The sequence below is a fragment of the Myxine glutinosa genome, chromosome 12 (assembly GCF_964187855.1).
Source record: "Myxine glutinosa chromosome 12, kmMyxGlut1.1, whole genome shotgun sequence".
In the NCBI taxonomy this organism is placed as follows: domain Eukaryota; kingdom Metazoa; phylum Chordata; class Myxini; order Myxiniformes; family Myxinidae; genus Myxine; species Myxine glutinosa.
In genome coordinates this window covers 41149555-41165400 of record NC_136272.1, presented here as the reverse complement: position 1 = coordinate 41165400, position 15846 = coordinate 41149555, and the positions used below count along the sequence as shown (strand labels likewise).

The 15846-nt window shown below is 51.7% G+C and overlaps 1 protein-coding gene and 1 long non-coding RNA gene across 5 annotated transcripts in view; both read left to right on the top strand.

The window, feature by feature from the left end:
- Positions 1–344: 344 nt before the first annotated feature.
- Positions 345–15846, top strand: part of CDCA5 (cell division cycle associated 5) — a 50257-nt gene continuing 34755 nt past the window's right edge. Inside the window, exons 1-6 of one of the 4 annotated variants that reach the window (XM_078766760.1) lie at positions 345–479; positions 3642–3725; positions 5668–5739; positions 8281–8343; positions 8738–8821; positions 11287–11376. In XM_078766760.1, the coding sequence (XP_078622886.1) occupies positions 474–479; positions 3642–3725; positions 5668–5739; positions 8281–8343; positions 8738–8821; positions 11287–11376 (399 nt within the window). In that variant the 5' untranslated portion in view covers positions 345–473. The remainder of the gene's footprint in view (positions 480–3641; positions 3726–5667; positions 5740–8280; positions 8344–8737; positions 8822–11286; positions 11377–15846) is intronic. The other 3 variants (XM_078766762.1, XM_078766761.1, XM_078766763.1) reach the window with 3 other exon arrangements.
- LOC144888426 (uncharacterized) lies at positions 14365–14565 on the top strand. The gene is made up of 2 exons (XR_013621000.1): positions 14365–14418; positions 14517–14565. It is a non-coding gene; the product is annotated as an uncharacterized LOC144888426 (long non-coding RNA).

Genomic DNA, 15846 nt, shown 5'->3' with positions numbered 1-15846 from the left:
ATTAATATTATTGTGCTCAATGTAGACATTAGGGATCAATAAGTATTTCTTGTAACATTATCCTTCTGTCTCATGTTATGTTGGTTTCACCCTTAAACCATCACCAAGGGCACAGTCGTGTCTTTATTTATTTTCTGCCATGACGCCCTCCGGGTTACCGGTTCACTTGTTGCGGTGCCCAGAGTCGACACGTAATGTTATGAACAAAAAAAACATAAAATATGTACATACCTCAATAAAAAGAATATTTGCCATCACTCCTACTCCTATTATGCCTGGTGTTGGCTTCGCGGTTAGGGTGCATCATGGATTTTGGTTTATTGGCTTCATCTTTAACCCTATGTTGGCTTGTATAGTTTTTTTATTAGGTGTTTACATTTTTCCTCGTTTTGTAGGAAAAGGGGAAGAAGGACGATGAAGAGGAAGAAAATGTGGAACCAGTATCGACACGGAAAACAGTTGCTCATCGAAGAATGAGAGTAGGTCATTAGTTGAATCTAGAATTGCAATTGTTGGAAGGATGGATTGCTTTAAGCCAACTGGCTGAGACCGGTTGAGTTGGGGCAGTCTTCATTCTGAACTCAAAACTGATTATTCTCTTCACCCTCACAGATGTTCTACCCCCTTTTCTTATTTCCGACAATTTCTTTCCTCTTCCTACATGTCTCAACCCTACTTTCCTTTATCCCATCTTCCATCTTTCTCTTTTTTTTCAGAATCTTAAAATTTCTTTGGTTTACCCTCAACTCAGTGCGGATGAACTATGGTACATCGATGGACTCTCAACTTCCCCCTCGTCTTTTCCCCTCTCAGCTTGCCCCGGGTTTCTTCCCCCTCTCGGCTTGCCCCGCGTCCCTTTGCCTCTCGGCTTGCCCCGCGTCCCTTTGCCTCTCGGCTTGCCCCGCGTCCCTTTGCCTCTCGGCTTGCCCCGCGTCCCTTTGCCTCTCGGCCTGTCCCGCGTCGCTTTGCCTCTCGGCTTGCCCCGCGTCCCTTTGGCTCTCGGCTTGCCCCGCGTCCCTTTGCTTATCGGCTTGCCACGCGTCCCTTTGCCTCTCGGCTTGCCCCCGCGTCCCTTTGCCTCTCGGCTTGCCCCGCGTCCCTTTGCCTCTCGGCTTGCCCCGCGTCACTTTGCCTCTCGGCTTGCGCCGCGTCCCTCTGCCTCTCGGCTTGCCCCGCGTCCCTCTGCCTCTCGGCTTGCCCCGCGTCCCTCTGCCTCTCGGCTTGCCCCGCGTCCCTCTGCCTCTCGGCTTGCCCCGCGTCCCTCTGCCTCTCGGCTTGCCCCGCGTCCCTCTGCCTCTCGGCTTGCCCCGCGTCCCTCTGCCTCTCGGCTTGCCCCGCGTCCCTCTGCCTCTCGGCTTGCCCCGCGTCCCTCTGCCTCTCGGCTTGCCCCGCGTCCCTCTGCCTCTCGGCTTGCCCCGCGTCCCTCTGCCTCTCGGCTTGCCCCGCGTCCCTCTGCCTCTCGGCTTGCCCCGCGTCCCTCTGCCTCTCGGCTTGCCCCGCGTCCCTCTGCCTCTCGGCTTGCCCCGCGTCCCTCTGCCTCTCGGCTTGCCCCGCGTCCCTCTGCCTCTCGGCTTGCCCCGCGTCCCTCTGCCTCTCGGCTTGCCCCGCGTCCCTCTGCCTCTCGGCTTGCCCCGCGTCCCTCTGCCTCTCGGCTTGCCCCGCGTCCCTCTGCCTCTCGGCTTGCCCCGCGTCCCTCTGCCTCTCGGCTTGCCCCGCGTCCCTCTGCCTCTCGGCTTGCCCCGCGTCCCTCTGCCTCTCGGCTTGCCCCGCGTCCCTCTGCCTCTCGGCTTGCCCCGCGTCCCTCTGCCTCTCGGCTTGCCCCCCCGCGTCCCTCTGCCTCTCGGCTTGCCCCCCCCCGCGTCCCTCTGCCTCTCGGCTTGCCCCCCCCGCGTCCCTCTGCCTCTCGGCTTGCCCCCCCGCGTCCCTCTGCCTCTCGGCTTGCCCCCCCGCGTCCCTCTGCCTCTCGGCTTGCCCCCCCGCGTCCCTCTGCCTCTCGGCTTGCCCCCCCGCGTCCCTCTGCCTCTCGGCTTGCCCCGCGTCCCTCTGCCTCTCGGCTTGCCCCGCGTCCCTCTGCCTCTCGGCTTGCCCCGCGTCCCTCTGCCTCTCGGCTTGCCCCGCGTCCCTCTGCCTCTCGGCTTGCGCCGCGGCCCTCTTCCTCTCGGCTTGCCCCGCGGCCCTCTTCCTCTCGGCTTGCCCCGCGGCCCTCTTCCTCTCGGCTTGCCCCGCGGCCCTCTTCCTCTCGGCTTGCCCCGCGGCCCTCTTCCTCTCGGCTTGCCCCGCGGCCCTCTTCCTCTCGGCTTGCCCCGCGGCCCTCTTCCTCTCGGCTTGCCCCGCGTCGCTCTGCCTCTCGGCTTGCCTCCCGTCCCTCTGCGTCTCGGCTTGCCTCCCGTCGCTCTGCCTCTCGGCTCTGCCCCGCCTCGCTGTGCCCCGCGTCGCTCTGCCCCGCGGCTTACTTCTCGGGGCCCTCCTATCATCCCCTGCGTCCTACCACCTCCCATCTTCCCTGTTTTGTTTGTGCTTTCTGCAAAACATGGCATGCATGCCATGCCGCATGACAATAGAAACACAAAAGTAAGTGTGGATGCTACAAAGTAACAGCACTGCCTTCATCTTTGTATTCTCAAGTGACTGCATTCGCTATGACCTTCAAATGTTTAGTTAGTGGAATATATGAAGACTATTGTAATCAGTTTATTGTTGTATTTTTTTTTCCATACAACCTTCCTAAAGGCAAATTTGCCATCACTCCTACTCCTATTTATGCCTGGTGTTGGCTTCGCGGTTAGGGTGCCAGCTTGGGATCCAAGGATCCTAGGTTCTAATCCCTGGCGATCGCTGAATTAACGCAAGGGGGAAGGAGGGGGGGGGGTTGACTCAGCCTGTCATCCTTCTGAGTTCGGCAAATTGAGTGCCAGCTCAATGGTAACTCCCTGTGTGTCACAAGAGGCGACTAACAGGGTTGGCGGCATGAAGGGCATCCGACCATGAAAAAATTGCTTCAAAAAGGGGGCCGCAGTGCCCAAAAAAGGCCAACCCCCACTCTGCAGGGAAAAATGGCCTCTAAAGGCAGTTCCATTCCTACTCCTATAAACAGTGCTGATTGGCTCAGAGCTTGTGCACACTGTACAAACAATGGCAGCGGTGTTTACTTGCACGGTGTTATGAATTTTGTTCCTTTTTTTTTTTTTTTTGAACTACATTTTTTTTCTCCAGGACAAAGGGCTCTAACGAATCGGCATTCTACGTGGCAGGTTTAAGTGGGGTATTTTTTTTATGTTGAAGGCTCCTGTCATGGACTGTATCGTCCTCATCGAGGCCAGGCCTTAAATATAATAACTGCATTGATAGAAAAGTGAATAAAGAGAGAATAGTCTAAGTTGTTGAGGAAAATAGAAATTACTGTTTATATGTACAGTATGTCAATCATGAAAACAAACCTGGGCCAGGGCAGTTAGTGCAGCCCTGTAATCCTGTATGGCATTAAAAAAGACTTCCTGTTCTTGTTGCCCTTTTCATATTGTAAGCTTTCTATCATTCCCAAAATAACATCATGGATTTTGGTTTATTGGCTTCATCTTTAACCCTATGTTGGCTTGTATAGTTTTTTTTATTCGGTGTTTACATTTTTCCTCGTTTTGTAGGAAAAGGGGAAGAAGGACGAAGAAGAGGAAGAAAATGTGGAACCAGTATCGACACGTAAAACAGTTGCTCATCGAAGAATGAGAGTAAGTCATTAGTTGAATCTAGAATTGCAATTGTTGGAAGGATGGATTGCTTTAAGCCAACTGGCTGAGACCGGTTGAGTTGGGGCAGTCTTCATTCTGAACTCAAAACTGATTATTCGCTTCACCCTCACAGATGTTCTACCCCCTTGTCTTATCTCCGACAATTCCTTTCCTCTTCCTACATGTCTCAACCCTACTTTCCTTTGTCCCACCTTCCATCTTTCTCTTTTTTTTCAGAATCTTAAAATTTCTTTGGTTTACCCTCAACTCAGTGTGGATGAACTATGGTACATCGATGGACTCTCAACTTCCCCCTCATCTTTTCCCCTCTCGGCTTGCCCCGGGTTTCTTCCCCCTCTCGGCTTGCCCCCGCGTCCCTTTGCCTCTCGGCTTGCCCGGCGTCCCTTCTTTGCCTCTCGGCTTGCCCCGCGTCCCTTTGCCTCTCGGCTTGCCCCGCGTCCCTTTGCCTCTCGGCTTGCCCCGCGTCCCTTTGCCTCTCGGCTTGCCCCGCGTCCCTTTGCCTCTCGGCTTGCCCCGCGTCCCTTTGCCTCTCGGCTTGCCCCCGCGTCCCTTTGCCTCTCGGCTTGCCCCCGCGTCCCTTTGCCTCTCGGCTTGCCCCCGCGTCCCTTTGCCTCTCGGCTTGCCCCGCGTCCCTTTGCCTCTCGGCTTGACCCGCGTCCCTTTGCCTCTCGGCTTGCCCCGCGTCCCTTTGCCTCTCGGCTTGCCCCGCGTCCCTCTGCCTCTCGGCTTGCCCCGCGTCCCTCTGCCTCTCGGCTTGCCCCGCGTCCCTCTGCCTCTCGGCTTGCCCCGCGTCCCTCTGCCTCTCGGCTTGCCCCGCGTCCCTCTGCCTCTCGGCTTGCCCCGCGTCGCTCTGCCCCTCGTCGCTCTGCCCCGCGGCTTGCTTCTCGGGGCCCTCCTATCATCCCCTGCATCCTACCACCTCCCATCTTCCCTGTTTTGTTTGTGCTTTCTGCAAAACATGGCATGCATGCCGCATGACAATAGAAACACAAAAATAAGTGTGGATGCTACAAAGTAACAGCACTGCCTTTATCTTTGTATTCTCAAGTGACTGCATTGGCTATGACCTTCAAATGTTTAGTTAGTGGAATATATGAAGACTTTTGGAATCAGTTTATTGTTGTATTTTTTTCCCATACAACCTTCCTAAAGGTTCCATTCCATTCTTCACCCTTGCAAAGTGTTCATAACATGAAAAAGAATAACTTTAAAACGTTAATTGTTTTATGCCTGATATTTTATACTGATTTCTGATGCAGTCTTGGTATAACGAAACAATTCGCTTCATTTACTGATTTCAAAAAAAAAAAAAAACCCCCCACCTTTAGAGGCCATTTTTCCCCGCAAGGCGGGGGTTGGCCTTTTTCGGGCACCGTGGTTGTTGTTTTTTTTGGTCCCCTTTTTGAAGCAATGTTTTACGGCCGGATGCCCTTCCTGCTGCCAACCCTTTTTGTCGCCTTTTACGACAAACAGGGAATTACCAGTGAACTGGTACTCAATTAGCCGACCTCGGAAGGATGACAGGCTGAGTCAACCCCCCTGGCGTTAATTCAGCGATCGACCGGGATTCGAACCCAGGATCCTAGGATCCTAAGCTGGCACCCGAGCCGCTAGCCCAACACCAGGAATTTACTGATTGTTCCATAAAATTTGTTGAACGAGGACTCCAAAACATTCAAGACAATACAAATGGGACGTGTTATCACACCAATGTCCTCGCAGCACAGACTCGACCGTTGCATTGGCACGCTTCACCGCGTTGCAAAACGGCACACATGGTTTAATGTGGCACCTTCACGTTGGACTTTCAGCACCATCTCAAACTTTGAATCATTTGACATTAGATCTCGGAAAGTATTACGCATGACACTGTTGTCGGGTGATTAATTTTTTGTTCCTCTTTTCTTCGGCAATTGGGAAGAAGGACGTAAAAGAGGAAGAAAAGGTGGAACCAGAATTGACGAGAAAAACCATTGCTCCTCGAAGAATAACAGTATGTCATTGGCCTAATGTAAAATTGCAATCGGTGCAACAATGTGTTGCTTTCAGCCAACTGTCTGAGACATGTTTAGTTTGAGCTGTGTCTTTATTCTTAACTTAAAATTGTTTATTCCCCAAGTACCCCATGTGTCAGACTCATAGATGTTTTACACCCTTGCCTTATCTCATATGATACCACCTTCCATGCCTTCCCTCTTCTGACATGACTCCCAACTTTCCTTCTCTTCGCCTGCCATATATATATATTTTTTTAATCTTAAAATTTATTGGATTTACATTCAACCCTGTATGGATGAAATATGGTGAATAGATGGACACTTGGCTTCCCCCTCATCATGCCCCCTCTTAGCCTCCCCCTCATCATGCTTCCTCTTGGCTTCCCCCTCATCATGCTTCCTCTTGGCTTCTCCTCGTCATGCCTCCTCTCGGCCTGTGCCCCGTCCTGCCCCTCTCGGCCTGTGCCCCGTCCTGCCCCTCTCGGCCTGTGCCCCGTCCTGCCCCTCTCGGCCTGTGCCCCGTCCTGCCCCTCTCGGCCTGTGCCCCGTCCTGCCCCTCTCGGCCTGTGCCCCGTCCTGCCCCTCTCGGCCTGTGCCCCGTCCTGCCCCTCTCGGCCTGTGCCCCGTCCTGCCCTCTCGGCCTGTGCCCCGTCCTGCCCCTCTCGGCCTGTGCCCCGTCCTGCCCCTCTCGGCCTGTGCCCCGTCCTGCCCCTCTCGGCCTGTGCCCCGTCCTGCCCCTCTCGGCCTGTGCCCCGTCCTGCCCCTCTCGGCCTGTGCCACGTCCTGCCCCTCTCGGCCTGTGCCACGTCCTGCCCCTCTCGGCCTGTGCCACGTCCTGCCCCTCTCGGCCTGTGCCACGTCCTGCCCCTCTAGGCCTGTGCCACGTCCTGCCCCTCTAGGCCTGTGCCACGTCCTGCCCCTCTCGGCCTGTGCCACGTCCTGCCCCTCTCGGCCTGTGCCACGTCCTGCCCCTCTCGGCCTGTGCCACGTCCTGCCCCTCTCGGCCTGTGCCACGTCCTGCCCCCTCTCGGCCTGTGCCACGTCCTGCCCCTCTCGGCCTGTGCCACGTCCTGCCCCTCTCGGCCTGTGCCACGTCCTGCCCCTCTCGGCCTGTGCCACGTCCTGCCCCTCTCGGCCTGTGCCACGTCCTGCCCCTCTCGGCCTGTGCCACGTCCTGCCCCTCTCGGCCTGTGCCAGTGTGCCACGTCCTGCCCCTCTCGGCTTGTGCCAGTGTGCCACGTCCTGCCCCTCTCGGCCTGTGCCCCGTCCTGCCCCTCTCGGCCTGTGCCCCGTCCTGCCCCTCTCGGCCTGTGCCCCGTCCTGCCCCTCTCGGCCTGTTCCCCGTCCTGCCCCTCTCGGCCTGTTCCCCGTCCTGCCCCTCTCGGCCTGTGCCCCGTCCTGCCCCTCTCGGCCTGTGCCCCGTCCTGCCCCTCTCGGCCTGTGCCCCGTCCTGTCCTCAGCTTGCCCATTGTCTTGTCCACTCTCGGCTTCCCCCTCATCCAACTCCTCTCGGCTTCCCCCTCATCCCACCCCTCTCGGCCTCCCTCTTATCCCACTCCTCTCAGCCTCCCTCTTATCCCACTCCTATCGGCTAAACACCCCCATCAACCCTCTTGTGCTGCTATCGCCCAACTTCCCTTTTTTGCTTGTCCCCTCTGCAAGATATTGCGTGCCGCATGTCTATCAACACAAATATAAATATCCCTGAGTGGGCTGACGGTTATCTCCAGAAGTTGTATTTCTGACAACTGCTGATTTGGTTCACCCCACCTGGGAGACCCTCCTGAGACAAAAGTGAAACATCTAAAACTACAAGATCTTGCAGATCATCGAGGTGGAAGGTTTCAGAGCAATTGGTTGGTAAGTAAAGGATGAGTCTGGATCCAAAGTTTCAAGGGGTACCCCCTGACCTCTCCCCCCACAGCCTCCTCCGGGAGACCCCGTCGCAATTCAAAAAAAATACCAAATCGGAAAATGTAAGAACCGAGCGATGCTGTGGTTCATTGGGGAGAAGGGCTGTATCGGGTTTTAGAGCCATCGGTTGGTAGATAAGGGACGAGTGGGGATACAAAGTTTTTGTGAGTATCCCCCTGTCCCCCTCCCCCAGGAGCCATCATGATCTGGAATTGAAAAAGCGAAGCCTGAGCGATTGTGCGAGTTACTGTCTTGTATTCATTCGTCAAGTTACAGAACTATCAACTTTGTGATCAAGAAGGTGCAGCTAAAATAGGAAAAAAGTTAAGGGACAGAGAAACAGAGCCTTCTCAGCTTTCCCCTCATCCCTCATCCCTTATCCCAGACAGACAGACAGACAGACATCTGCACATCACGATCCATTTTATAAGTTGATCTCTTCGACAATCAAGATGAGATGACTGAATAAATGTGGGTGCCACAAAGTGACTTTCCCTGCCTCCATCACATTGCATCCTCAAGTGACTGCATTCACTATGACCTTGAAATGTTTCTTCAGTGGAATGCATGGACCTTTTTAATCAGTTTATTGTTGTATTTTTTTCCATACAACCTTCCTGAAGGTTCCATTCCATTCTTCACCCTTGCAAAGTGTTCATAACATGAAAAAGAAGAACTTTAAAACGGTAATTGTTTTTATAACTGATGTCGTGTGTTGTGCCTGATATTTTATACCTCTACCTGATGCAGTCTCGAGATAACGAAACAATTTACTTCATTTACTGATTGTTCTATCAAATTCGTTGTACAAGGACTCCAAAACATTCAAGACCATACAACTGGGATGTGTTATCACACCAATGTCCTCACAGCACAGACTGGACCGTTGCATTGGCACACTTCAATGCGTTGCAAAACTGCACACATGGGTTAATGTGGCACCTTCACGTTCGACTTGCAGCACAATCTCAAACTTTGAATAATTTGACATTAGATCTCGTGAAGCATTACGCATGACACTATTGTCGGGTGATTACTTCCCCCCTTCCACCCCCCCCCCCCCCCCCCCTCTTTTCGTAGGCAATTGGGAAGAAGGGCGTAAAAGAGGAAGAAAAGGTTGAACCAGAATCGACGAGAAAAACCATTGCTCCTCGAAGAATAACAGTATGTCATTGGTCTAATGTAAAATTGCAATTGGTGCAACAATGTGTTGCTTTCAGCCAACTGTCTGAGACATGTTTAGTTTGAGCTGTGTCTTTATTCTCAATTCAAAATTGTTTTTTCCAGTACCCTATGTGTCAGACTCGTAGATGTTCCACACCCTCACCTTATCTCGTGCAATATCACTTCCCATTCCCTCCCTCTTCCTGCAGGACTCAACCCAACTTTCCTCTTCCCCATGATCTTTTTTTTTTCTTTTTTTTCTTTTTTTGGGAATCTTAAAATTTCTTGGATTTACCTTCAACCCTGTATGGATGAAATATGGTGCATAGATGGACACTTGGCTTTCCCCTGGTCCTGCCCCGTCTTGGCTTTCCCCTCGTCCTGCCCCGTCTCCGCTTTACCCTCGTCCTGCCCCGTCTCCGCTTTCCCCTCGTCCTGCCCCGTCTCCGCTTTCATCTCGTCCTGCTCCGTCTCGGCTTTCATCTCGTCCTGCCCCGTCTCGGCTTTCCCTTCATCATTCCCCGTCTCGGCTTTCCCCTCATCATGCCCCGTCTCGGCTTTCCCCTCGTGCTGCCCCGTCTCGGATTTCCCCTCGGCCTGCCCCTTTTCGGCTTTCCCCTCGTCCGGGCCCCGTCTCGGCTTTCCCCTCGTCCGGGCCCCGTCTCGGCTTTCCCCTCGTCCGGGCCCCGTCTCGGCTTTCCCCTCGTCCGGGCCCCGTCTCGGCTTTCCCCTCGTCCGGGCCCCGTCTCGGCTTTCCCCTCGTCCAGGCCCCGTCTCGGCTTTCCCCTCTTCTGGGCCCCGTCTCGGCTTTCCCCTCGTCCGGGCCCCGTCTCGGATTTCCCCTCTTCGGGCCCCGTCTCGGCTTTCCCCTCTTCGGGCCCCGTCTCGGCTTTCCCCTCTTCGGGCCCCGTCTCGGCTTTCCCCTCGTCCTGCCCCGTATCGACTTTCCCCTCTTCGGGCCCCGTCTCGGCTTTCCCCTCTTCGGGCCCCGTCTCGGCTTTCCCCTCTTCGGGCCCCGTCTCGGCTTTCCCCTCTTCGGGCCCCGTCTCGGCTTTCCCCTCTTCGGGCCCCGTCTCGGCTTTCCCCTCTTCGGGCCCCGTCTCGGCTTTCCCCTCTTCGGGCCCCGTCTCGGCTTTCCCCTCTTCGGGCCCCGTCTCGGCTTTCCCCTCGTCCTGCCCCGTATCGGCTTTCCCCTCGTGGCCCTTCTGTCATCCCCTTCGTCCGACCACCCCCATCTTCCCTGTTGTGCTTTTCCTTTCTGCAAGACATGGCATGCCGCATGACCATACAAACAAAAATAAGTGTGGATGCCAAAAGGTGCCAGCACAACCTCCATCACACTGCATCCTCACGTGACTGCATTTACTATAACCTTTCAATGTTTCTTCAGTGGAATACAGTTGTGGCCAAAAATATTGGCACTCTTGTACATTTTTTTCAAATAATGCACCATTTCTTCCAGAAAATTGTTGAAATTAAAAATTATTTTGGTATCCACATATGTATTTCTTTGGTTTGCAGTGGAACAACAAAAAAAAATAGCTGAAAAATTACTAAATCTTAGCTTATTCCACACAGAAATCCTAAAATGGCCCGGACAATATTATTGGCACCTTTCAGAAGTTGTTAGAAATAATTAGATTGCAAGTAGATGATTCTCCTTTACTTAGGAATTTAACTCGCCTATGGTGAGGTGCAGTTGCCTGCAATATAAAAATCACATTCAACCAGTTTGAATAGAGAAAAGGAGTCATTCTGCTGTTTTGTGTCGCTGTGTGTACCGCAATGAGCATGGATAAAAGAAAGAAAACCATATAATTATTGTCTGAGGAGGTCAGACACAATATTGTAGCTAAGCATGGACAATCTCAAGGCTATTGGTCCATCGCCAGAGACCTTGATGTTCCTGTGTCTACCGCACACAATGTTATCACGAAGTTTAAGGCCCATGGCGCTGTAGCCAACCTTCCTGGACGTGGCCGCAAGAGAAAACGTGATCGAAGATTGCAGCGAAGGATTGCTCGAACGGTGGAGAAAGCACCTCAATCAACTGCCAAACAGATAAACAGATTTTTTTTTTTTTAAATCCCGTACTCAAAGGGTTAAGGTCCAATTCCATTCTTCACCCTCGCAAAGTGTTCATAAAATGAAAAAGAAGAACTTTAAAACGGTAATTGTTTTATTCTGATGCAGTTGTATTTGTATAACGAACCGATTTGCAGTGTATACTGATTGTTCTATGAAACTTGTTATACGAGGACTTGTTATGTTGCACAAGTGGGAGGTATTATCACACCAATGCTCTCACAGCACAGACTCGACCATTACATTGGCACACTTTGCCGTGTTGTGATTCTGTACACATGGAAGCATCTCAAAGTTAGAATAATTGACTATGAAGTCTTGCAAATCATAACGCATGATACTATTGTCTTGTGGTTAATTTTTTTTTTTTTTTTTGGTAGGAAATGGTGAAAAAGAAGAAGGATGTAAAAGAGGAAGAATTTATGGAACCAAAACCAACACGAAAAACAATTGCTCCTCAAAGAATAATCGTACGTTATTTGTCTAATCTAATATTGCAATTGTTGCACGAATGTGTTGTTTTAAGCACTTTGAAAGAAACGTAATTGGGACTGGCAGCGAGGCTGAAGGCTTGGAGAAAGACAAGTATGTTAAATGATACGAGAAAAGAATCCACTGGACTGGTTTGCCATTTTGTGGTTTACATTGGTCTAAGTTGTTGTTTGCTCTACCAAGGCGTTATTTGTTCGTCGTACTCTATGGCCTTGGGTATATTTCAATGTTCGCAACAGAGCTCAATGGCCGATGGTAGGCAGGCACTATGAAATGTAAAATGTCGGATGTATTGAACAAAGAACAGACTTTGTGGTGTAATGTCTAGAGCGCCCACGCTGATGCTGCGAGGTCGACTGTTCTAAACGCCGACCTCGTCGTACCAACGACTTTTTGTCCCCCGTCGCGCCGCGGAGCGAAAGGGGGACTATGGTTTTCCCCTCAGTCCGTGTGTGCGTCCGTCCGTGCGTGTGTGCGGACGTGCGTGCGTGCCTAAGCGAAGGACCGAATTCTAATTTGGTGTGTGGATGCAACTCACGTCAAAATCCAAGATGGCCACCGCCATGTATGTCTGACGCCATGTATGTCAACCTTGTGAGCGGAATATCTTGAAAAATAAGCGAAGTGCCAACTTCTAATCTGGTGTGTGGGTGTACCTAGGCATAAGGAAGAACGCTATTGAAAATTGGGTCGCCACGTCAAAATCCAAGATGGCCGCCACCATATATATGTCTGCACCTTGTGAGTGAAATATCTTGAAAAATAAACGAACTACTAACTTCTAATCTGGTGTGTGGGTGCTACTAACATCTTTCACGGACGACCTCTTAGTTTGTTTACTCCTGTTACTGAGGAAATTGTCAAATGTACAATCCTCAAGTCAAACACAAAAACATGTGATCTTGACCCCCTTCCCACCGATTTGTTTATTGAGTGTTTGGACACCCTACTCCCATTTATTACTGCAGTTATCAATGATTCTCTGACTACGGGTTCATTTCCGCTTCTCTTTAAACAAGCTCTTGTTAAACCACTTCTTAAAAAGCCCACCCTTGACCTTAACGACATGAAAAATTACCGTCCTATCTCCAACCTGTCTTTCCTGTCAAAGATCACAGAAAGAATTGTGCTATCACAGATGAATGACCATCTAGTTTCAAATAATCTTTTCAATTCTCGCCAGTCAGCATATAGACCAGGCCATAGCACCGAGACCGCTCTCCTAAGAATAACCAATGATCTTCTGACCTCTCTTGACTGTGGTAAGGTTTCCGTTCTTGCTCTTTTGGACTTGTCTGCCGCCTTTGACACGATTGACCATAGTGTCTTAATTCGTCGTCTTGAAATCACATTTGGTATAACTGGTACTCCACTTTCCTGGCTGATGTCCTATCTTACTGATAGAGTGCAAACAGTTGTCAATGGCCAGAAATCAGCCCCTTCTCCGCTTTCCTTTGGCGTTCCCCAGGGCTCAGTCCTGGGACCTATCCTCTTTCTTTTGTACACTCAGCCTCTATTTGATCTTGTTGCCAGACATTCAGTTGATCACTACGCCTTTGCGGATGACAATCAGCTGTATAAAGGAAGCACGATTCAACAAATCGTGCCCACTGTTGAAGTGTTAGAAGGCTGTATTGCCAACGTGAAGGCTTGGATGACCCAAAACAAACTTCAGCTGAACGATGCTAAAACAGAGTCTATGATTGTAAGATCGCACAGATGTCCTCTACAATGTTCACTTCCTACCACTATTCATGTTGGTAAAACCGATGTCAACTTTATTTCGTCGGCCAAGAACCTTGGTGTGGTTTTCGACTGTAACATGACATTTTCCAAGCAAGTACTTCAAACTTGCAAATCAGCATACTTTCAGCTGCGAAAGATCGCATCCATTCGCCACTTTCTTACTCCTCAAGCTGCTCTAACTCTGGTCTGTGCCCTTGTCCTCTCAAGGCTAGACTATTGTAATTCTTTGTATGCTGGCTGCCCTCGGTTTCTCTTGGATAAGTTACAAAAGGTTCAAAACTCTGCCGCTCGTCTTGTCTGTAAGGCGAAGAAGTCTGACCATGTTACTCCGCTTCTTGAATCTTTAGACTGGCTGCCTTGCCTGTCTCTGCTCGTGTGCAATACAAAATTTGCACACTATGTTATAAATCATTGTGTGGAACGGGACCTCACTATCTCTCCGATTTGCTCACTCTCTATGAACCTCGGCGACGGCTTCGTTCAAGCGACGACTCTATGACCTCAGAGCCGCCGCGCACCAGCACCAAGTCGTTTGGCGAGAAATCCTTTTCCTTTGCTGCACCTCTGCTCTGGAATGACTTGCCTTCCTCTGTTCGACATGTTGACTCTTCCTGCCTTTAAAACCTCCCTCAAAACCTATCTGTTTCACAAGTCTTTCAAAGTCTAAGTCCTGTTAGTGTTTTCCCTTTGGTTTGAGGTGGGACAGAGATCGAGAGTATGTCTGTGTACATGTGCGGGGGAGGGAGGGGAGGAGGAGCGGGAGTACACATCTGTGGGTTTTGAATGGGGAGGGAGAGGAATAGGGCAAGAGTGAGGGTGTGTCTGTGTGTGTGTATGTTTGTGTGTGTGTGTGCGGTGTGTGTGCGTTCGCATGATAATGTAAAGCGCCATGAGGGTAGTTTACTCTGCTTGATGGGGCTATATAAGACTCCTTTATTATTATTATTATTATTATTATTATTATTATTATTATTATTATTATCTACGCATAAGGGAGAACGCTATTGAAAATTGGGTCGCCACGTCAAATTCCGAGATGGCCACCTTGCGTCTTCCACTTTGTCAACTCGCATCACTTCACCGACAGGGGACCTAGGCGTAACGCTTGTTATAAATTGTGTAGTGAAATCGTATCCGTACTGAACCCGGGTGGGGATGCTCGCTGCTCGCTGTCATTGTTGTCCCCACTAGGGGCGTGACTATAAGACCCGTTGCCGTGTCAGTGCTCCGAGACTTCTCCCTTGTGACATGTTACATCGGTAGCCTCGTTAATGGTACGCCTTTATAGAATATCTAGCTTGCTTGCATTGACTGATATGAATGGCTTTATGAGATGTCGCATCGTATGCTTATTGTGTATTTCTACTTACAGGAATGATGTGATGATCTAAATGCAATTAAACCAAACCGTTGGACTAAAAGTTGTGCGGACCTGAATGGTTTTCCACAACACTTAATTGCATTTATGATCTGCTGACATGGCTGGCAACAAGACGTTGACGGTGTCCATTTTCAGCGCCGACCCACAAGCCACGGACGGAGGCTTGCAACTCAAGCACTGGCTCAAGCAACTGGAGCATCTCTTTAATGAGCCTGATACCGCTCCGACGCCTGCCGCGAAGCTAGCAATATTACACTCAAAAATCGACTACCGGGTCTACCACTCGGTCGCTCAATGCACGACGTATGATCTTACCGTCGCGGAGCTCAAGCGGCTTTATATAAAAGAAAAAAGCCCTGTGTATGCGCGTTATTTGCTGCAGACGCGACGGCAGCAACCCAACGAGCCTATGGATCATTACGCCCAGGAGCTCCGGCAGCTCATGCTGGACAGCGCCCAGCCACGGACTCCCGAGCAGGCTAAAGATGATCGACTTTTAGATGCCTTCATAGCAGGGGTCTCCTCTCAGGAACTACGTCTCAAACTCTTGGAGAAGACCGACCTGACCTTCGCTACGGCGGTTGAGCAAGCGACGGTGTATACTGAAGCGCGGATGCAATCGAACGCCTATGATCGCACGCGCCTTTTGGCGGGCACCTCACTACACGCCCGGCCGGAGAGGACCACTGACGAGGACGTGGATCCGCCTGCTGAACTCCGGGATGCTCCGGAGGATGACCCTACCCTGACAGCTGCCGTTACGACCAGCAGACCCAAGGTCTTGCGCGGGGCCGCATGTTTTTTTTGTGGAGGGCCTCGTCATGCCCGAGTCGTGTGTCCGGCACGTGACGCTATTTGCCATTTGTGCTCGCTAAAGGGACATTACGCGAAAGTTTGCAAGAAATCGGCACGCGGCTCGCGGCCCTTCGACACGCGCAGCCGCGGTCGCGCAGGCGCGGCAACCTTGAACGGGCTTGTAGCAGAACCCACGAGCCCAGCGCCTTACCCGTCTTCGAAGGGGAGGGCCCCTCGCTGCGGCCCGCTGGGCGCTCAGACAACCTTGACTGGCGCCACCGGAAAGCCACCACCGTCTCATTCTCCATCGGGGACAAAGGCCGCGTCCTTGGCCAAACCTCGAGCCACGCAAGGGAAGAAACAGCTTTCGAATACTACGGAAGCCTCTTGTCAAAGCGACCAAACGAAAAAGGCGATTTCGAATACTACTACGGACGCCTTTTGTCAAAGCGACCAAACGAAAAAGGCGATTTCGAATACTACGGAAGCCTTTTGTCAAAGCGACCAAACGAAAAAGGCGATTTCG